The sequence below is a fragment of the Pseudophryne corroboree genome, chromosome 2, assembly GCF_028390025.1.
Source record: "Pseudophryne corroboree isolate aPseCor3 chromosome 2, aPseCor3.hap2, whole genome shotgun sequence".
Taxonomy (NCBI): Eukaryota; Metazoa; Chordata; class Amphibia; order Anura; family Myobatrachidae; genus Pseudophryne; species Pseudophryne corroboree.
This window is the reverse complement of record NC_086445.1, coordinates 926,723,394-926,747,112: the sequence shown is the minus strand read 5'-3', so window position 1 is coordinate 926,747,112 and position 23,719 is coordinate 926,723,394. Positions and strand designations below refer to the sequence as shown.

Here is a 23,719-nt window from a genome sequence, read left to right as displayed (position 1 = left end):
GGTCTTACCGAACCGTCCGGTTTCGGTACCACAAACAGTGTGGAATAGTAACCCCTTCCCTGCTGAAGGGGGGGTACCATTATTATCACTTGCTGGAGGTACAGCTTGTGAACAGCCGTCAGGACTATCTCCCTCCCCGTGGGAGAAGCTGGCAAGGCGGATTTTAGGTAACGGTGAGGGGGCGTCACTTCGAACTCCAGCTTGTATCCCTGAGATACAATTTGTATAGCCCAAGGATCCACTTGTGAGCGAACCCACTGGTTGCAGAAATTTCGGAGACGCTCCGCCTGTGGAGCCCCAGCGTCATGCGGTGGACTTAGTGGAAGCAGGGGAGGACTTTTGTTCCTGAGAACTGGCTGCATGGTGCAGCTTCTTTCCTCTACCCCTGCCTCTGGCAAGAAAGGATGCACCTCTGACTCTCTTGCTTTTTTGAGAACGAAAGGACTGCATTTGGTAATACGGTGCTTTCTTAGGCTGTGAGGAAACCTGTGGCAAGAAAGTCGACTTTCCAGCTGTGGATACGAGGCCCGAGAGACCGTCCCCAAACAATTCCTCACCCTTATAAGGCAAAACCTCCATGTGTTTTTTTAGAGTCGGCATCCCCTGTCCATTGCCGAGTCCATAAGACCCTCCTGGCAGAAATAGACATTGCATTTATTCGAGAGCCCAGCAGGCAAATGTCCCTCTGGGCATCCCGCATATATAAGACGACATCTTTAATATGGCTAAGTGTTTGCAATACGGTATCCCTGTCCAGGGTATCCAACCCCTCTGACAGAGTATCTGTCCATGCTGCAACAGCACTGCACATCCAAGCTGAAGCAATAGCCGGTCTCAGTAGAGTACCAGAGTGTGTATACACAGACTTCAAGATACCTTCCTGCTTCCTATCCGCAGGTTCCTTTAGGGCGGCCGTATCCTGAGACGGCAGGGCCACTCTTTTAGATAAGCGCGTCAGGGCCTTGTCAACCCTAGGGGAGGATTCCCAGCGTAACCTATCCGTTGGCGGGAAAGGGTACGCCATTAGTATTCTCTTGGGAATCACCACTTTCTTATCAGGGGAAGACCACGCTTCTTCACATAACTCATTTAATTCATGTGACGGGGGAAAAGTCACTGGCTGCTTTTTCTCCCCAAACATATTTACCCTCTTGTCAGGGACAGGGTCAGCCTCTGAAATGTGTAATACATTTTTCATTGCAATAATCATGTATCAGATGGCCTTAGTCATTTTGGGCTGTAATAGTGCCTCATCCTCGTCGATGCTGGAGTCGGACTCTGTGTCGACATCTGTGTCAACCAACTGAGATAGTGGGCGTTTATGAGACGCTGACGGCCTCTGAGGCGCCTGGGCAGGCCCGGGTTGAGAGCCCGGCTGTCCCCCGGCAGCAACATAATCAAATCTCTTATGTAATGAGTTTACATTGTCATTTAAGACCTTCCACATATCCATCCAATCAGGTGTCGGCACAGATGGGGGCGACACCACATTTATCTGCACTTGCTCCGCCTCCACGTAACCCTCCTCATCAAACATGTCGACACAGCCGTACCGACACACAGCACACACACAGGGAATGCTCTGACTGAGGACAGGACCCCAGAAGGTCTATGGGGAGACAGAGAAAGAGTATGCCAGCACACACCACAGCGCTATATACACAGGGATACACACTACCAGAAGTGAATTTTTCCCAATAGCTGCTGTATCAATACACCTTTTGCCTAAATTTATGTGCCCCCCCCCTCTCTTTTTACCCTCTTAGTGCCAGGAGACTGCAGGGGAGAGCCTGGGGAGCGTCCTTCCAGCGGAGCTGTGAAGAGAAATGGCGCTGGTGTGCTGAGGAAGAAGGCCCCGCCCCCTCAGCGGCGGGCTTCTGTCCCGCTGTATCTGACTAAAAAATGGCGGGGGTTTTACACATATACAGTCACAGACTGTATTATGTGTCTTTTTTATGCCAAAGGTATTCTTATTGCTGCCCAGGGCGCCCCCCCCCCCCAGCGCCCTGCACCCTACAGTGACCGGAGTGTGTGGTGTGCAGTGGGAGCAATGGCGCACAGCTGCGGTGCTGTGCGCTACCTCAATGAAGACAGGAGTCTTCAGCCGCCGATTTCATCACCAACTTCTGATCTTCTGGCTCTGCGAGGGGGACGGCGGCGCGGCTCCGAGAACAGACGACCGAGGACCTTTGCCTGTGTTCGAACCCTCTGGAGCTAATGGTGTCCAGTAGCCTAAGAAGCGCAACCTAGCTGTGAACAGGTACGTTTGCTTCTCTCCCCTCGGTCCCACGTAGCAGTGAGTCTGTTGCCAGCAGATCTCACTGAAAATAAAAAACCTAACATTACTTTCTTTACTAGCAGGCTCAGGAGAGCCCACTAGGTGCATCCAGCTCTGGCCGGGCACAGATTCTAACTGAGGTCTGGAGGAGGGGCATAGAGGGAGGAGCCAGTGCACACCAGATAGTACCTAATCTTTCTTTTAGAGTGCCCAGTCTCCTGCGGAGCCCGTCTATTCCCCATGGTCCTTACGGAGTCCCCAGCATCCACTAGGACGTCAGAGAAAATTATTAGTATGACAATAAAACTGCACTGGACTATATATAAAAACAGCGTGGTCCTAGACCGGAGGTATATATCAGAATACTCGTGCAATATATTCTGTAATTGGTACACTTTTTCTTAACCAACGCTGTCTGTAAAAAGTGTTTGTAAAGTCACAGCGCTGTATACAGGCGGCTTTACAAGGGAGACCTTGCCCTGCAGTTCCAGAGACTAGCTGCAGCTATACTCCTAAGACAGCACCCAGCATCTCAGTCAGGGTGTGAGGGAGAGTGTGAGGCAGCTCTAGGGTGGGAAAATCTGCAGTAGATGTCGCTCTGGGCCGGGGAGTGGCTACAGGTCAAGCGTTGACTCCCCTATGCTGGTCTTTCACACCAGGTACTGCTCAGCGACAGTGTCCACGCCAGCATCGCAGTCTGTCTCCCTAGACTGCGATCTGAAAGCGATGTAACGGCGGGTCCCGCCTGGGGGACCCTCTTACTTCCTCCCTGTAGCAGCCACACGAACCGGGAGAGCGTCTGCGACCGTGGGCCTGATGCCGTGGCGTCTCCACCACAATTACCTTTAAGTCTTCTTAGAAAGCTTTTTATGGGCTGCCCAGCGCCACCCCCGTTAGGTGACCTGCTACTACAGGCACCAACTCGAAAGTGAGCTCCCAGTGCCTGGAGGCGGGGTTATAGAGGAGGCCCCAATGCATCTTGGGACAGCCTAAAGCTTTAGCCTGTTGGTGCCTCTGGATCAAGATCCACTCTACACCCGATGTTTCCCTGTGGAACCCAATGTACTTCGCAGAAATCTACTTTTTAGGTTTTCAGGTCTTGCCTGCATTTGTCTCTAGCTGAACTAAGGGGAGATGGGAGCTTTGTGATTATGAAGGGTCACCAATGCTGTGCACATAGAAGTCTTGCAAAACCAGATGATGGAGCATGAAAGGAGAAAGTAGAGCAGGGTATATTATTCCCACCCTTGCTCAGTCATCTGCTTTGGTATGATAGATGTGTTTCTCTCTCCCATTCACCTACACCAGAGGAGAGATGGAATAAATCACGCACGTCTTCTCCTACCTCAAGAACAATACATGCACAGTTTTGCATACAGCAAATTCCTTCTCTGTCTAATATCTATTGTGAGGAGTTTGCAGCCAATGAAAAATTACAGAATGTTGATACGAGATTTAAAAAAAATACAAATAAAAAATAAAATGAGGTTGGAAGAAAAAGCCCTGAACATTGTAAGTGTCTCTCTTACTTGTAGTTGTTGTTGATTTCAGACACTCTCCATGCATTTTGTATATCAAAACCCATGCGCTGCAACTCCATCTGAAAGCGGTGCTTCACATGGTCACCTGAAATGAGGCCAGTCAGAGCAATGTGCGTAATCATGATATACATCCACAGCCGGAATGCCCCAGGTGGAGGTGCCCGGTACAGGTATAAATTCACATCCATATGCAAGAAGGAGACTTGTGGACCGGGGCCACATTCATCCAACTAAGAAACCAACTTCCCCAACTCAAATTCAACTTTACCCTCCAGCACTCTATACTTCACGCGTTCACATCTGCTTAGACCCAGGGATGCCTAGTTTGAGCCCTTAAGTATGAATGGGTGCGGTATACCTGGGCGACAGAGGTGAACATGGTGCTCCTCCTCGTCAGAGCAGACCCCCTGGCACCAAGCGTGGTAGGCAAACGCAAACAGATCTTCTTGTTTGATTGGACGCACAGTAGCTCTGCTCAGCCGCTTCAGCCACTCCTGGCATTGCTTGAAAGTGGAAAAGTGACACCTACAAATCACACAAGAGATAGTATGTTAGAGGAGTAAATAGAATATATAAGAATACAGACACACAGATAAAAACAAACCACAATTTATAAAAACCACCCAACATGGTGAGCATCACAACTAATCCGATGGGATCCGGTCTTTAGGTCGACAGTAATTAGGTCGACAATGTTTAGGTCGACCACTATTGGTCAACAGTAAGTAGGTCGACAGGGTTTCTAGGTCGACAGGTCAAAAGGTCGACATGAGTTTTTCACAATTTTTTTTCTATATTTTGAACTTTTTAATACATAACGATCCAAGTGGACTACAATTGGGAATAATGACCTTGCCCGAAGCATGGCGAGCGAAGCGAACCATGCGAGGGAACACGGTGCACTAATTGGGGTTCCCGGTCACTATACGGAGAAAACAACACCAAAAAAAAAAAAACGGATTTTAATACCTACCGGTAAATCCTTTTCTCCTAGTTCGTAGAGGATGCTGGGGTCCACTTCAGTACCATGGGGTATAGACGGTTCCACAGAAGCCATGGGCACTTTAAGACTTTTTCAGAGTGTGAACTGGCTCCTCCCTCTATGCCCACCTCCAGACCTCAGTATAGGAACTGTGCCCTGGGAGACGGACATTTAGAGAAAAGGATTTACTTTTAAGTTAATGGTGAGATCCATACCAGCTCACACTTCAACCATGCCGCACAACATGGCATTCAACAAAACACATGCCAACTGGCATGAACATTACAGCAAACGTGGTGAAAACATTTTCAACAAATGAACAACTGCAGGCAAAGTACGCACAGGGCTGGGTGCCCAGCATCCTCTACGGACTAGGAGAAAAGGATTTACCGGTAGGTATTAAAATCCTGTTCTCTCATACATCCTAGAGGATGCTGGAGTCCACTTCAGTACCATGGGGTTATACCAAAAGCACCAGTGCGGGCGGGAGAGTGCGGATGTCCCTGCAGCACCAACTGACCAAACTTTAGGTCCTCATCGGCCAAGGTGTCAAACTTGTAAAACTTAGCAAACGTGTTTGTCCCTGACCAAGTAGCTGCTCGGCAAAGTTGCAATGACGAGACATTCTAGTAGAATGGGCCTTCACCGATTCCGATAACGGCAATCCAGCCGTGGAATGGGCATGCTGAATCACACTACAGATCCAGCGCGCAATGGTCTGCTTGGAAGCAGGACACCCAATGTTGTTGGGAACATACAGAACAAACAGAGCCTCTGTTTTCCTAATCCGAGCCGTCCAGGCGACATAATTTTCAAAGCTCTAAGCACATCCAGAGACTATGACTCAGCGAAAGCGTCAGTAGCCACAGGCACCACAATAGGTTGGTTCCTGTAGAAAGAGGACAACCCCTTCGGTAGAAAACGCTGACGTGTCCTCAATTCAGCTCTATCTTCATAGAAGATCAAATAAGGGCTCTTGTGAGATAAGGCCCCCAACTCAGACACCTGCCTAGCAGATGCCAAGGCCAACAGGATGACCGCTTTTCGAATGAGAAACAGCAACTTCACCTTCTGTAAAGGTTCAAACCCACGTGATTGAAGGAACTGCAACACCACATTAAGAACCCAAGGTGCCACTGGCGGCACAAATGGAAGGTAAATGCGCGACACGCCTTTCACGAAAGACTGAACTTCCGGAAGGGAAGCCAATAGTTTTTGAAAGAAAATTTCCAATGCTGAAAACTGGACCTTAATGGAGTCCAATTTCATGCTGCATTCCCTCCAGCCCGTAGGAAATGAAGAAAACACCCTAACTGAAACTCTTCCGTTGAAGCTTTCTTGGATTCACGCCAAGACACATATATTCACCAAAGAAGGTAGTAACGTTTAGACGTTACTCCTTTCCTGGCCTGAATAAGAGTGGGGATGACTCCCTTGGGAATACCCTTTCGGACTAGAATCCGGCGCTCAACAGCCATGCCGTCAAACGTAGCCGCGGTAAGTCCAGGTACACGCACGGCACCTACTGTAGTAGGTCCTCGCGAAGAGGAAGAGGTCCAGGATCCTTCTGGGCACCAAGCCCTCCTTGGCCAGTCTGGGCAATGAAATATTGCCCGAAACCTTGTTCTTCTTATGATCCTGAGAACTTTTGGGAACGGTGGAAGTGGAGGGAATAAATACACTGACCGGAATAGCCACTGGGTCATCAGTGCATCTATTGCTATTGTCTGAGGGTCTTTTGACCAGGAACAATATTTCTGAAGCTTCTCGTTGAGACGAGATGTCATCATGTCTATTTGAGAAACTCCTCAAAGACCTGTCACCTCTGCGAAGCCTTCTTGGTGGAAGTTCCACTCTCCCGGCTGGAGATCGTGTGTGCTGAGGAAGTCTGCTTCCCAGTTGTCCACTCCTGGAATGAAAATTACCGACAGAGCCCTTACATGTTTTCCTGCCCAGAGGAGGACCTTCGTCACCTCTGCCATTTCCGCTCTGCTTTTCATTCCGCCTTGCTGTTACATTATTCAACTGGATCTGCATGGGATGATCTTCAAAAAGATGTACCGTTGTTGAAGACCTTTTTAAATGGCTTTCAATTCCAGCATGTTCATGTGAAGGCAGGCTTCCTGACTTCAGCATTTTCCATGGAAGTTTTTTATTGAGTAACAGCTCCTCAGCCTCAGAGACTTGTATCCGTGGTTACCAGGATCCAGTCCTGAATTCCAAACCTGCGTCCCTCTAATAGGTGCGAGCTGTGTAGCCACCACAGGAGTGAAATCCTGGCTTTCGACAACAGGTCCCACTGGAATACCCTGGCATGGAACCTTCCAAACTGTATGGCCCCGTAGGCCATCACCATATTTGCACTGATGGATTGACACTCTTGATGGTTTCAAAACTAGTATTACAATTTTCTGGATTTCCAGAGCCTTTTCCACCGGAAGAAAAACTCTCTGAACTACCCTGTCCATAATCATCCCGGAAAACAAATAATCTTTCCTGGAAAATTTATGATCCAACCGTGTTGTTGGAGTATGGACAGGGAGAGCGCGATGTTTTGTACCAAGCGCTCACTGGATCTCACCTTTATCAGGAGATCTTCTAGATAAGGAATTATATTGACTCCTTCTTGACGCAGGAGGACCATCATCTCCACCAACACCTTGGTGAAAACCCTCGGCGTCGTGGAGAAACCGAAAGGTAACACCTGGATTGGTACTGGCAATCCTGAACCGTAAGCATCCTTTACGTCAACTGACCCCCTGTAATCCCACTCCTCTAGACTGGAAATCACTGCCCCTAGTGATTCCATCTTGAACTTGAACCGTTTCAAGTAGAGATTCAGATTTTTTTAATTTTTTTTTCAGGTTCATGATCGGTCAGACCGAGCCGTCCGGTTTCGGAACTACAAAGAGGCATGAATAAACCCCTCCCTTTGTTGTGACCCAGGCACCAGGACTATGTCCTGGTCCTGACCTCAAATGTGAATTACCGTTATAAGTTCTTCTCTCTCTGGAAGAGACGCTGGCAAGGTCAATTTTAAAAATCGGCATGGGGAAACGTCTTGATACCCCAGTTTGTATTCCTGGGACACTATTTGTAACACCCAGGGATCCAGGTCAGATTGACTCCAATCCTGACTGAGCATTTTTTAGACGTGCACCCACCCGAGCTACCTCCCGCGAGGGATCCCCAGCGTCATCCTGTAGACTTGGCAGAAGCATGGGTAAACTTCTGTATTTGGTAACCTGAAGCCGTTGTAGACATCTTTACGTCTCTTCCCCTTCCTGCGAATAAGGGGAAACGTCTCGCTGTACTAACTGAGCCAAAAAAGGACTGCAAGTGAGGGTGATATTTTTTGCCGGTGCAGAAGGCAAAAATGTCGACTTACCTGCGGTAGCCGCCGAGACTAATGCGTTCAGTCCATCCCCAAATAAGGCCTCACCTTTATATGGGAGAGCCTCCATATTTCTCTTTGGAATCTGCATCCGCGTTCCACTGGCGAATCCCCAATGCCTGCCGAGCCGATACGGCTATGGTAGCGGTTTGTGAACTCAAGAGTCCAATATCTTTCATCGCTTCTAGCATATAGGCGGCAGCGTCTTTGATATTCCCTAACTTAAGGAGTATCTCATCTTAATCAATCATGTCAAATTCTGATGACACGCTTTCTGACCATTTTTCAATAGCGCGACTCACCCACGCGCAGGCAATAGTGGGTCTGAGCAGTGTACCATTAGCAACATAAATGGATTTTAATGTAGTTTCCATCTTACGGTCTGCCGGCTCTTTTAGTGAAGCTGTGCCAGGTGCAGGGAGACTTACCTTCTTTGTCAACCCGGACAGTGCACTGTCTAACACAGGGGGTGACTGCCGGGAAAGAATATATTAAGCACGAGGGAGGGAGTTGATCTATTTCCCTGGAGTCCCCATCATCGACACAAGACTCAGAGTCCGTGTCTGTAGCAATAGTCATAACATTTAAATGGACTTTATTTGACCCAGAGAGGGTCGCCTGCAGATGGAAGAACGGGTGTAGTACTGGTGACCGGCGGTCAGCTTACCGACGCCGGGATCCCGGCGGGGAGGGGCGAGTGCAGCAAGCCCCTTGCGGGCTCGCTGCGCTCGCCACGCTGCGGGCTCGGTTCTATTCCCACTCTATGGGTGTCGTGGATACCCACGAGTGGAAATAGTCCCTGTTGGTCGGCATGCCGACCATCGGGATAGTGAGCCGTCGGGCTCGTGGAGGAGGTCATGTGACTGTCGGTCAGCTGACCGGCGGTCACATGAATACCACCCGGAAGAACAGAATGCTGACAAACATATCTTTTACATATTCAGCATGCAGCATTAGATACAGCCTTATCTAATCTCCAATTGATATGATGCATACCACCACGTATTTCATTCACCCATGAAGGCTCTTGGTGTGCCGGTAGCGTCACCACCTTACAACTCTGCATCCCCAAACGGTTTCCTCCGTGAAGGAACTCCCTGCCTCAGATATGTCACCCACGTGTATAACACACACCTACAGACACCCTGGGACTAATAGGAGACAGACCTCTGTCAGAGGGACACAAAGAGGATTAGCCAACTCACACCCCAGTGTAAACACACAAATCTGTGAAATATATCATAAACAGACCTGCAGCGCTTTATAATATAACATGATACAATACAAGCACCATATACCTCGAGCCCCCCCTTTTTTTGCACCCTGATACAAGTCAGTAGTGAAGGGAGGACCAGCGTTTCTCTTGAAGAGAAAATGGAGCTGAGTAGTGTGCTGGCTTAGTGAGGAAGAAGCCCCGCCCCGATAATGGCACGCTTCTCCCGCTCTTAATTAAATAATTTCACTGGCGGGGGTAGGACACAGTGCCGCTGTGTGTGGGAGCATGGCGCACAGCGCGATCGCTGTGCGGCACCTCAGAAGCCGTCACTGAAGTCTTCTTTTCTTCTTCTACTCACCTGTCTTCTGACTTCTGGCTCTGCAAGGGGGGTGACGGCGGGCACTGGGAATGAACCCCTAGGCGTACCTAGTGTTCCAAACCCTCAGGAGCTAATGGTGTCCTGTAGCCAAAGAAGCAGAGCCTTTAAACTCACTAGAAGTAAGTCTGACTTCTCTGCCCTAAGTCCCACAAAGCAGGGAGACTGTTGCCAGCAGTTCTCCCTGAAAATAAAAAACCTAACAAAGTCTTTCAGAGAAACTCAGTATAGCTCCTCAGAGTGCATCCAGTATGCCTGGGCACAGATTATAAACTGGAGTCTGGAGGAGGGGCATAGAGGGAGGAGCCAGGTCACACCATTTGAAAGTCTTAAAGTGCCCATGTCTCCTGCGGATCCCGTCTATACCCCATGGTTCTTGAACTGACCCCAGCATCCTCTAGGACGTATGAGAAAATAAGATTTTACTTACCGGTAAATCTATTTCTCGTAGTCCGTAGTGGATGCTGGGGACTCCGTAAGGACCATGGGGAATAGATTGGCTCCGCAGGAGACAGGGCACTTTAAGAAAGAATTTGGATACTGGTATGCTCTGGCTCCTCCCTCTATTTCCCTCCTCAAGACCTCAGTTAGAGAAACTGTGCCCGGAAGAGCTGACAGTACAAGGAAAGGATTTTGGAATCCAGGGCAAGACTCATACCAGTCACATCAATCACACCGTATAACTTGTGATAAACTTACCCAGTTAACAGTATGAACAACAACGGAGCATCAGATCAACCCTGATGCAACCACAACATAACCCTTATTTAAGCAATAACTATATACAAGTATTGCAGAAGAAGTCCGCACTTGGGACGGGCGCCCAGCATCCACTACGGACTACGAGAAATAGATTTACCGGTAAGTAAAATCTTATTTTCTCTAACGTCCTAGTGGATGCTGGGGACTCCGTAAGGACCATGGGGATTATACCAAAGCTCCCAAACGGGCGGGAGAGTGCGGATGACTCTGCAGCACCGAATGAGCAAACACAAGGTCCTCCTCAGCCAGGGTATCAAACTTGTAAAACTTTGCAAAAGTGTTCGAACCTGACCAAGTAGCTGCTCGGCAAAGCTGTAATGCCGAGACCCCTCGGGCAGCCGACCAAGAAGAGCCCAACCTTCCTTGTGGAGTGGGCTTTTACTGATTTTGGAAGCGGCAATCCAGCCGCAGAATGAGCCTGCTGAATCGTGCTACAGATCCAGCGAGCAATAGTTTGCTTTGAAGCAGGAGCACCCAGCTTGTTGGATGCATACAGGATAAACAGCGACTCAGTTTTCCTGACTCTAGCCATTCTGGCTACATAAACCTTCAAAGCCCTGACCACATCTAGTAACTCGGAATCCTCCAAGTCAAGAGTAGCTACAGGCACCACAATAGGTTGGTTCATATGAAAAGATGACACCACTTTTGGCAGAAATTGTGGACGGGTCCGCAATTCTGCCCTGTCCATATGGAAAACCAGATAGGGGCTTTTATGTGACAAAGCCGCTAATTCTGACACACGCCTAGCTGAAGCCAAGGCTAATAGCATGACCACCTTCCACGTGAGAAATTTTAACTCCACGGTTTTGAGTGGCTCAAACCAGTGTGACTTCAGGAAACTCAACACCACGTTAAGATCCCAAGGTGCCACTGGAGGCACAAAAGGGGGCTGAATATGCAGCACTCCCTTTACAAACGTCTGAACTTCAGGAAGAGAAGCCAGTTCTTTTTGAAAGAAAATGGATAGGGCCGAAATCTGGACCTTAATGGAACCCAATTTTAGGCCCAAAGTCACTCCCGACTGTAGGAAGTGAAGGAAACGGCCCAGCTGGAATTCCTCCGTAGGGGCATTCCTGGCCTCACACCAAGCAACATATTTTCGCCATATACGGTGATAATGTTTAGCCGTCACGTCCTTCCTAGCCTTTATCAGCGTAGAAATAACCTCATCCGGAATGTCTTTTTCTGCTAGGATCCGGCGTTCAACCGCCATGCCGTCAAACGCAGCCGCGGTAAGTCTTGGAACCGACAGGGCCCCTGTTGCAACAAGTACTGTCTTAGAGGCAGAGGCCATGGGTCCTCTGTGAGCATTTCTTGCAGATCTGGATACCAAGTCCTTCTTGGCCAACCCGGAACAATGAGTATTGTTCTCACTCCTCTTTTTCTTATGATTCTCAGCACCTTGGGTATGAGAGGAAGAGGAGGAAATACATAAACCGACTGGAACACCCACGGTGTCACTAGTGCGTCTACAGCTGTCGCCAAAGGGGCTCTTGACATGGTGCAATACCTCTGTAGCTTTTTGTTGAGGCGGGATGCCATCATGTCCACCTGTGGCAGTTCCCACCGACTTGCAATCTGCGTGAAGACTTCTTGATGAAGTCCCCACTCTCCCGGGTGGAGGTCGTGTCTGCTGAGGAAGTCTGATTCCCAGTTGTCCACTCCCGGAATGAACACTGCTGACAGTGCTCGTACGTGATTCTCCGCCCATCTAAGAATTCTGGTGGCTTCCGCCATCGCCACCCTGCTCCTTGTGCCGCCTTGGCGGTTTACATGAGCCACTGCGGTGATGTTGTCTGACTGAATCAGCACCGATTGGTCGCGAAGCAGGGTCTCCGCTTGACTTAGGGCGTTGTATATGGCCCTTAGTTCCAGGATATTGATGTGAAGGCAAGTCTCCTGACTTGACCACAGACCTTGGAAATTTCTTCCCTGTGTGACTGCCCCCCACCTTCGGAGGCTTGCATCCGTGGTCACCAGGACCCAGTTCTGAATGCCGAATCTGCGGCCCTCGAGAAGGTGAGCCCTCTGCAGCCACCACAGGAGAGATACCCTGGCCCTGGGGGATAGGGTGATCAGACGATGCATCTGTAGATGTGATCCGGACCACTTGTCCAACAGATCCCATTGAAAGGTCCTCGCATGGAACCTGCCGAAGGGAATGGCCTCGTATGATGCCACCATCTTTCCCAGGACTCGCGTGCAGTGATGCACAGACACCTGTTTTGGTTTTAGTAGGTCTCTGACCAGTGTCATGAGCTCCTGAGCCTTCTCCATCGGGAGATAAACCCTCTTCTGGTCTGTGTCCAGAATCATGCCCAGGAAGGGCAGACGAGTCGTAGGAATCAACTGCGACTTTGGAATATTTAGAATCCAGCCGTGCTGTTGTAACACTTCCCGAGAGCGTGCTACGCTGATCAGCAACTGCTCTCTGGACCTCGCCTTTATGAGGAGATCGTCCAAGTATGGGATAATTGTGACCCCATGCTTTCGCAGGAGCACCATCATTTCCGCCATTACCTTGGTAAATATTCTCGGTACCGTGGAGAGACCAAACGGCAACGTCTGGAATTGGTAATGACAATCCTGTACCACAAATCTGAGGTACGCCTGATGAGGTGGATAAATGGGGACATGAAGGTATGCATCCTTTATGTCCAGAGACACCATAAAATCCCCCCCTTCCAGGCTTGCGATGACCGCACTCAGCGATTCCATCTTGAACTTGAACCTTTTCAGGTATATGTTCAGGGATTTTAAATTCAATATGGGTCTGACCGAACCGTCCGGTTTCGGTACCACAAACATGGTCGAATAATAACCCTTTCCTTGTTGAAGTAGGGGAACCTTGACCACCACCTGCTGAAGATACAATTTGTAAATTGCAGCTAACACTATTTCCCTCTCTAAGGGGGAAGCTGGCAGGGCCGATTTGAGGTATCGGTGAGGGGGCATCTCTTCGAATTCCAGCTTGTATCCCTGAGACACAATCTCTGGGAGTGAACCCACTTGTGGCTGAAATTTCGGAGACGCGCCCCCACCGGGCCTAGCTCCGCCTGTGGAGCCCCAGCGTCATGCGGTGGATTTAGTGGAAGCCGGGGAGGACTTCTGTTCCTGGGAACTAGCTGTGTTGTGCAGCTTCTTTCCTCTGCCCCTGCCTCTGGCAAGAAAGGACGCACCTCGGACTTTCTTGCCTTTTTGTGATCGAAAGGATTGCATTTGGTAATACGGTGCTTTCTTAGGTTGTGAGGGAACATATGGCAAAAAATTTGACTTTCCAGCAGTAGCTGTGGAGACCAGGTCCGAGAGACCCTCCCCAAACAACTCCTCACCCTTGTAAGGTAAAACCTCCATGTGCCTTTTTGAGTTGGCATCGCCTGTCCATTGCCGAGTCCACAGGACCCTTCTGGCAGAAATCGACATTACATTTATTCTAGAGCCCAGAAGGCTAATGTCTCTGAGCATCTCCCATATATAGGACAGCGTCTTTTATATGCCCCAGGGTCATTAATATAGTATCCTTGTCCAAGGTATCAAGTTCCTCAGATAAGGTATCCGTCCATGCTGCTACAGCACTACACACCCAGGCCGACGCAATTGCCGGCCTTAGAAAGGTACCTGAATGTATATAAATGGACTTCAGGGTACCCTCTTGCTTTCTATCCGCAGCATCTTTTAGGGTGGCCGTATCCTGTGACGGCAGGGCTACCCTCTTGGATAAGCGTGTGAGAGCTTTGTCCACCCTAGGGGAGGATTCCCAGCGTAACCTGTCCGTTGGCGGGAAAGGATACGCCATAAGCATCCGTTTGGAAATCTGCAGTTTTTTTATCTGGAGAATCCCAAGCCTTTTCACATAACTCATTTAGCTCATGTGAAGGGGGAAAGGTCACCACCTGCCTTTTTTCCCCATACATATGAACCCTCTTGTCAGGGACTGAGGTTTCCTCTGTGATGGGCAACACATTCTTTATTGCTATAATCATATAACGGATGGCTTTAGCCAATTTAGGCTGTAACTTTGCATCATCGCCATCGACACTGGAGTCAGAATCCGTTTCGATATCTGTGTCAACAATTTGGGATAGTGGGCGCTTCTGAGACCCTGACGGCCTCTGCGACATAGGATCAGGCATGGGCTGAGACCCCGACTGTCCTAAGGTTTCAACTTTATCCAACCTTTTATGCAAGGAATTAACATTATCATTTAAAACCTTCCACATATCCATCCAATCAGGTGTCGGCGCCGTCGGCGGCGACCCCACATTCATTTGCTCCTGCTCTGTTTCCACATAGCCTTCCTCGTCAAACATGTCGACACAAGCGTACCGACACACCACACACACACACACACACACACACACACACACACACACACACACACACACACAGGGGATGCTCTTTTTGAAGACAGTTCCCCCACAAAGCCTTTTGGAGAGACAGAGAGAGAGTATGCCAGCACACACCCTAGCGCTATATGTCCCAGGAATCACACAGTAACTTAGTTTTAACCCAGTAGCTGCTGTATATAATGTTTCTCTGACGTCCTAGTGGATGCTGGGAACTCGGTAAGGACCATGGGGAATAGCGGGCTCCGAAGGAGGCTGGGCACTCTAGAAAGATTTAGGACTACCTGGTGTGCACTGGCTCCTCCCACTATGACCCTCCTCCAAGCCTCAGTTAGATTTTGTGCCCGGCCGAGGTTGGATGCACACTAGGGGCTCTCCTGAGCCTTTAGAAAGAAAGTATAGAAATTAGGTTTTTTATTTTCAGTGAGACCTGCTGGCAACAGGCTCACTGCAGCGAGGGACTAAGGGGAGAAGAAGCGAACCTGCCTGCTTGCAGCCAGCTTGGGCTTCTTAGGCTACTGGACACCATTAGCTCCAGAGGGATCGACCGCAGGCCCAGCCTTGGTGTTCGGTCCCGGAGCCGCGCCGCCGTCCCCCTTACAGAGCCAGAAGAGGTCCGGAAAATCGGCGGCAGAAGACATCAGTCTTCACCAAGGTAGCGCACAGCACTGCAGCTGTGCGCCATTGCTCCTCACACACACTTCACACTCCGGTCACTGAGGGTGCAGGGCGCTGGGGGGGGGGGGGGGGCGCCCTGAGAAGCAATAATAACACCTTGGCTGGCAAAAATACCACAATATATAGCCCCAGAGGCTATATATATGTGGAAAATACCCCTGCCAGAATATAGGAAAAAGCGGGAGAATAGTCCGCGGAAAAGGGGCGGAGCTATCTCCTTCAGCACACTGGCGCCATTTTTCCCTCACAGCTCCGCTGGAAGGAAGCTCCATGGCTCTCCCGTGCAGTCTACACTACAGAAAAGGGTAAGAGAGGGGGGGCACTAAATTTAGGCGCAGTATACATTTATATAGAAAAAGCAGCTATAGGGGACATAACTCAGTTAGTCCCTGCATTATATAGCGCTCTGGTGTGTGCTGGCATACTCTCACTCTGTCCCCCCAAAGGGCTTTTGTGGGTCCTGTCCTCTGTTGGAGCATTCCCTGTGTGTGTGCGGTGTGTCGGTACGGCTGTGTCGACATGTTTGATGAGGATAATGATGTGGAGACGGAGCAGATGCCTTTAGAAGGGATGTCACCCCCTGCGGGGCAGACACCTGAGTGGATGAGCTTATGGAAAGAAATGAGTGCACGTATAGACTCCTTACATAAGAAATTTGACGACATGCCAAATGTGGGACAGCCGACTTCTCAGCTCGTGCCTGTCCAGGCGTCTCACAGGTCATCAGGGGCTCTAAAACGCCCGCTACCTCAGACCGCAGACCCAGATGTCGACACTGATACTGACACCAGTGTCGACGACGATGAGTCTAACCTGATGCCCACTAAGGCCATTCACTGCATGATTGAGGCAATGAAAGAGGTGTTACACATTTCTGATATAAATACAGGTACCACTAAAAAGGGTATTATGTTTGGGGAGAAAAAACTACCAGTAGTTTTTCCCACCTCAGATGAATTAAATGAAGTGTGTGAAGAAGCGTGGGCTTTCCCTGATAAAAAATTGGTAATTCCTAAGAAGGTACTAATGGCGTTCCCTTTCCCGCCAGAGGATAGGTCACGTTGGGAAACACCTCCTAGGGTGGATAAAGCGCTCACACGTTTGTCTAAAAAGGTGGCACTACCGTCTCCGGATACGGCCGCCCTCAAGGAACCTGCTGATAGAAAGCAGGAGGCGATCCTGAAGTCTGTATACACACACTCAGGCATTATACTTAGGCCAGCTATTGCGTCAGCATGGATGTGCAGTGCTGCCGCTGCGTGGTCAGATAAACTTTCAGAAAATATTGACACACTAGACAGAGACACGATCCTGCTAACCATAGACCATATCAAAGACTCAGTCTTATATATGAGAGATGCACAGAGGGAAATCTGCCGGCTGGCATCTAAAGTAAGTGCATTGTCCATTTCTGCTAGGAGAGGCTTATGGACTCGCCAGTGGACAGGAGATGCAGATTCTAAAAGGCACATGGAAGTTTTGCCTTATAAGGGTGAGGAATTATTTGGGGATGGTCTCTCGGACCTAGTTTCCACAGCAACGTCTGGGAAGTCAGCATTTTTACCCCATGTCCCCTCACAGCCTAAGAAGGCGCCGTTTTATCAGGTTCAGTCCTTTCGGACCCAGAAAAACAAGCGTGGAAAAGGCGGGTCTTTTCTGTCCAGAGGCAGAGGTAGGGGAAAAAGGCTGCAACAAACAGCAGGTTCCCAGGAGCAAAAGTCCTCCCCCGCTTCTTCTTCCAAGTCCGCCGCATGACGGTGGGGCTCCACAGGCGGAGCCAGGTACGGTGGGGGGCCGCCTCAAGAATTTCAGCGATCAGTGGGCTCGCTCACAGGTGGATCCCTGGATCCTTCAAATAGTATCTCAGGGGTACAAACTGGAATTCGAGGCGTCTCCACCCCACCGGTTCCTAAAATCTGCCTTGCCGATTGCTCCCTCAGACAGGGAGGCGGTGCTAGCGGCAATTCACAAGCTGTATTCCCAGCAGGTGATAATCAAGGTACCCCTACTTCAACAAGGCCGGGGTTACTATTCCACACTATTTGTGGTGCCGAAACCGGACGGTTCGGTGAGACCCATTTTAAATTTGAAATCCTTGAACACGTACATAAAAAAATTCAAGTTCAAGATGGAATCGCTCAGGGCGGTTATTGCAAGCCTGGACGAGGGGGATTACATGGTATCCCTGGACATCAAGGATGCTTACTTGCATGTCCCCATTTACCATCCTCACCAGGAGTACCTCAGATTTGTGGTACAGGATTGCCATTACCAATTCCAGACGCTGCCGTTTGGACTGTCCACGGCACCGAGGGTATTTACCAAGGTTATGGCGGAAATGATGATACTCCTTCGAAAAAAGGGAGTTTTAATTATCCCGTACTTGGACGATCTCCTAATAAAGGCGAGGTCCAAGGAACAGTTGTTGGTGGGAGTAGCACTATCTCAGGAAGTGCTGCACCAGCACGGCTGGATTCTGAATATCCCAAAGTCACAGCTGGTTCCGACGACACGGCTACTGTTCCTGGGTATGATTCTGGATACAGTCCAGAAAAAAGTGTTTCTCCCGGAGGAGAAAGCCAGGGAGTTGTCTTCTCTAGTCAGAGACCTCCTGAAACCAAAACAGGTATCGGTGCATCACTGCACGCGGGTCCTGGGAAAGATGGTAGCTTCTTACGAAGCAATTCCCTTCGGCAGGTTCCATGCCAGAATCTTTCAGTGGGACCTATTGGACAAATGGTCCGGATCGCATCTTCAGATGCATCGCTTAATAACCCTGTCTCCAAGAACCAGGGTGTCTCTACTGTGGTGGCTGCAGAGTGCCCATCTTCTAGAGGGCCGCAGGTTCGGCATACAGGAATGGGTCCTGGTGACCACGGATGCCAGCCTTCGAGGCTGGGGGGCAGTCACACGGGGAAGAAACTTCCAAGGACTATGGTCGAGTCAGGAGACTTCCCTTCACATAACTATTCTGGAACTAAGGGCCATTTACAATGCCCTAAGTCAAGCAAAATCCCTGCTCCTACACCAGCCGGTGCTGATCCAGTCAGACAACATCACGGCAGTCGCCCATGTAAATCGACAGGGAGGCACAAGAAGCAGGATGGCGATGGCAGAAGCCACAAGAATTCTCCGATGGGCGGAGAATCATGTACTAGCACTGTCAGCAGTGTTCATTCCGGGAGTGGACAACTGGGAAGCAGACTTCCTCAGCAGACACGACCTCCACCCGGGAGAGTGGGGACTTCATCCAGAAGTTTTCCAGATGCTGGTAAACCGTTGGGAAAAACCACAGGTGGACATGATGGCGTCCCGCCTCAACAAAAAGTTAAAAAGATATTGCGCCAGGTCAAGGGACCCTCAGGCGATAGCTGTGGACGCTCTAGTGACACCGTGGGTGTACCAGTCGGTTTATGTGTTCCCTCCTCTGCCTCTCATACCAAAGGTATTGAGAATAATAAGAAAGCGAGGAGTAAACACAATTCTCGTGGTTCCGGATTGGCCAAGACGAGCGTGGTACCCGGAACTTCAAGAGATGATCTCAGAGGACCCGTGGCCTCTGCCGCTCAGACAGGACCTGCTACAGCAGGGGCCCTGTCTGTTCCAAGACTTACCGCGGCTACGTTTGACGGCATGGCGGTTGAACGCCGGATCCTGAAGGAAAAGGGTATTCCGGAAGAAGTCATTCCTACGCTTATTAAAGCCAGGAAAGATGTTACGGCAAATCATTATCACCGCATATGGCGGAAATATGTTGCATGGTGCGAGGCCAAAAAGGCCCCAACAGAGGAATTTCAACTAGGTCGATTTCTGCATTTCCTGCAAGCAGGAGTGAATATGGGCCTAAAACTAGGCTCCATTAAAGTACAGATCTCGGCTCTGTCGATTTTCTTTCAAAAAGAACTAGCTTCAGTACCTGAAGTTCAGACATTTGTGAAAGGAGTGCTGCATATTCAGCCCCCGTTCGTGCCTCCTGTGGCACCTTGGGATCTCAACGTGGTGTTGAGTTTCTTAAAATCACATTGGTTTGAGCCACTAAAAACCGTGGATCTAAAATATCTCACGTGGAAAGTGGTCATGTTATTGGCCTTGGCTTCAGCCAGGCGAGTGTCAGAATTGGCGGCTTTATCATGTAAAAGCCCTTATCTGATTTTCCATATGGATAGGGCAGAATTGAGGACTCATCCCCAGTTTCTCCCTAAGGTGGTGTCAGCGTTTCACCTGAACCAGCCTATTGTGGTGCCTGCGGCTACTAGGGACTTGGAGGACTCCAAGTTGCTAGACGTTGTCAGGGCCCTGAAAATATATGTTTCCAGGACGGCTGGAGTCAGAAAATCTGACTCGCTGTTTATCCTGTATGCACCCAACAAGCTGGGTGCTCCTGCTTCTAAGCAGACTATTGCTCGCTGGATTTGTAGTACAATTCAGCTTGCACATTCTGTGGCAGGCCTGCCACAGCCAAAATCTGTAAATGCCCACTCCACAAGGAAGGTGGGCTCATCTTGGGCGGCTGCCCGAGGGGTCTCGGCTTTACAACTTTGCCGAGCAGCTACTTGGTCAGGGGCAAACACGTTTGCAAAATTCTACAAATTTGATACCCTGGCTGAGGAGGACCTGGAGTTCTCTCATTCGGTGCTGCAGAGTCATCCGCACTCTCCCGCCCGTTTGGGAGCTTTGGTATAATCCCCATGGTCCTTACGGAGTTCCCAGCATCCACTAGGACGTCAGAGAAAATAAGAATTTACTCACCGGTAATTCTATTTCTCGTAGTCCGTAGTGGATGCTGGGCGCCCATCCCAAGTGCGGATTGTCTGCAATACTTGTAAATAGTTATTGCTAACTAAAGGGTTATTGTTGAGCCATCTGTTGAGAGGCTCAGTTGTTTTCATACTGTCAAACTGGATATAGTATCACGAGTTGTACGGTGTGATTGGTGTGGCTGGTATGAGTCTTACCCGGGATTCAAAATCCTTCCTTATTATGTCAGCTCGTCCGGGCACAGTGTCCTAACTGAGGCTTGGAGGAGGGTCATAGTGGGAGGAGCCAGTGCACACCAGGTAGTCATAAATCTTTCTAGAGTGCCCAGCCTCCTTCGGAGCCCGCTATTCCCCATGGTCCTTACGGAGTTCCCAGCATCCACTACGGACTACGAGAAATAGAATTACCGGTGAGTAAATTCTTATTTTTTGCGCCTAATTTATGTGCCCCCCCTCTCTTTTTACCCTCTTCTACCGTGAATCTGCAGGGGAGAGCCTGGGGAGCTTCCTCTCAGCGGAGCTGTGGAGAGAAAATGGCGCTGGTGAGTGCTGAGGAAGAAGCCCCGCCCCCTCAGCGGCGGGCTTCTGTCCCGCGTTTCTGTGTAAAATTATGGCGGGGGCCCATGCATATATACAGTGCCCAACTGTATATATGCCCAACTTTTGCCAAGAGGTCCTAATTGCTGCCCAGGGCGCGCCCCCCCCCCACCCCCCCCCTTGCGCCCTGCACCCTACAGTGACCGGAGTATGTGGGTTTAATATGGGAGCAATGGCGCACAGCTGCAGTGCTGTGTGCTACCTCAGTTTGAAGACTGGAGTCTTCTGCCGCCGATTTCGAAGTCTTCTTGCTTCTTTCACCCGGCTTCTGTCTTCTGGCTCTGCGAGGGGGACGGCGGCGCGGCTCCGGGATCGGACGACAAAGGGTGAGATCCTGTGTACGATCCCTCTGGAGCTAATGGTGTCCAGTAGCCTAAGAAGCAGGACCTATCTTCAGTGAGTAGGACTGCTTCTCTCTCCTCAGTCCCACGCTGCAGAGAGTCTGTTGCCAGCAGACCTCTCTGAAAATAAAAAAACCTAACAAAATACTTTCTTATAGCAAGCTCAGGAGAGCTCACTAAGTAGCACCCAGCTCGTCCGGGCACAGATTCAAACTGAGGTCTGGAGGAGGGACATAGAGGGAGGAGCCAGAGCACACCAGTATCCAAATTCTTTCTTAAAGTGCTTTGTCTCCTGCGGAGCCCGTCTATTCCCCATGGTCCTTACCGAGTCCCCAGAATCCACCAGGACGTTAGAGAAATATATTTTAGATGTATGCTTTTTTTAATGCCAAAAATAAAAAACTCAACATTCTCAGTTCATGATCATCTCCATATAATGGGCTACTGCGTCCATCTAGTACAGTAAGAGCCACAGGGAGGTGCTCCCATCAATGACATCTCAACTCGGGCATTAGTGGAAGGAGAATAAGCCCCTTATATCTACGTACTAACTCAAGGATTTCTGGGACAGGCAAAAGTAGAGGTGTTCATTCTATACAGACCGCTGGCGAGTGCCCTGGTGCACCAAGAGATTCAGAGCTAGATGCATTATTAGTCGTGACGGGGTTTAGTGGTATCCGTGCACGCTATGTGTGCTGACACAGTATCCCCCTCCAGTACATCATGATTAAAATTTCCCTTTAGCAGTAGACTCGTTAAGAGGTCCTCTTAAAAAAGTAGCAAGATTAATTTGGTTACATTAATAGAGCCGATCCATATAACAGTTTGGGGTAGATGTATAAATATGCAAAAGCTCCAGATGTTATTTGTACGGAACCGCTTCACCTCTGGAACACAGTGAAGCGCGTCCAGATAAAGGCAGCATGTATGTACCTTCTGTCATTGTGGGAGAGTGTTAAGTCACCTGTCTGGTGACCTGTGCCTTCCCACTTCCGGCACTCATTGGCGTCAGAGACAGCACTGTGCACAGTGCGCAGGCACCTTCAGTACTTTTCTCATCGCAAAATATTGGTATAGGCCGAATATCTGGATAAAGCCGGTAGCCAAGAATTAGAAAAGAAAACAGCAAAGACAATAGCAGCCCCATGTATTCAAACGCTGCTGCATTCAGTAATAAAGGAACTGGGTGTTCCAAATAGCATTACGGATTGGTGGAAAAGCCACTAACCACTATTTCAGATCTTTTATTGTATTATTTTATTTTTCATCAATTGACAAAGGTTCTAATGAATGTGCTATGCATAAGAGAGAGAAGTAATCAGCAATGGAGCATACCTCACTACTTTGGAGTCCTTGCAGATAATCTGTAGCTGGAACATGTCACGACTCTCCACAGTCTCAATCATCTTCAAAGGCACCTGCAGAGACATCAACAATTTCTCTTTCAGACGTGAAGCCACCTCATCTAGAACATTACTGGTATTAGGAGATATGGGTAACTTCCAATACTGCAGTTGTATAACAGACACTAACGCAAACTTGACTCAATATTACACATCAGGAATGAGGCACCTTCAAACATTCAGGTGTTGCTTGAAAACAAAACCTAGATAACCTAACAGTCAATGGCGGTCATTCCGAGCTGATCGCTAGCTGCATTTGTTCGCAGCGATCAGGCTAAAAAACTGCAGTTCTGCACATGCGGCGCAACGTGTACGGGCACAATGAACGATGTAGTTTTACACAGGGTCGCACTGGTTACCGCAGAGTGATTGACATGAAGTGGGCGTTTCTGGGTGGCAACTGACCGTTTTCAGTGAGTGTGCGGGAAAACGCAGGCGTGCCAGTAAAAATGCAGGCGTGGCTTGGCAAACGCTGGGCGGGTTTGTGACGTCAAATTCGGAACTGAATAGTCTGAAGTGATCGCAAGCGGCGAGTAGGTTTTGAGCTACTCTGAAACTACACAAAAATTTTTTGCAGGCGCTCTGCGATACAACCGTTCACACTTCTGCTAAGCTAAAGTACACTCCCAGTGTACACTCCCTTTCTATTTAAAAGCTATAGAAAGCAATGTGCTATTGCTGCTTTAACTTAAATGTCGTTTGTGCTGTTAGGATAAACTTGCCAGCACTGTGACAGCGAAAGTAAGGGATACGCAAATCGCAGGCCACTGGGATCAGTTTAGGGCGGCTTGCTTGGCATCATCAATGGGGAAGTGCAATAATTGCCGGTCTTGGGTTATCTGCTTAAGCCATGTTTTCCTAGGCGAGCCTATGTGAATGTCATAGCCCAAGCTTGTCCAAACTGCGGCCCTCCAGCTGTTGAGAAACTACACATCCCAGCATGCCTTGACACAGCTTCAGCATTCTCTGACAGCAAAGCTGTGTCAGGGCATGCTGAGATATGTAGTTTCTCAACAGCTGGAAGGCCGCAGGTTGGACATGCCTG

The 23,719-nt window shown here is 49.4% G+C and overlaps 1 protein-coding gene across 2 annotated transcripts in view; it reads right to left on the bottom strand.

Moving 5' to 3' along the window:
* MTMR4 (myotubularin related protein 4) overlaps positions 1-23,719 on the bottom strand; it is a 253,888-nt gene that overhangs the window by 86,795 nt on the left and 143,374 nt on the right. For both annotated transcript variants that reach the window (XM_063956193.1, XM_063956192.1), the window contains 3 exons: positions 22,607-22,689; positions 4,178-4,344; positions 3,808-3,904 (listed from right to left, as the gene is read on the bottom strand). In XM_063956193.1, the coding sequence (XP_063812263.1) occupies positions 3,808-3,904; positions 4,178-4,344; positions 22,607-22,689 (347 nt within the window). The remainder of the gene's footprint in view (positions 1-3,807; positions 3,905-4,177; positions 4,345-22,606; positions 22,690-23,719) is intronic.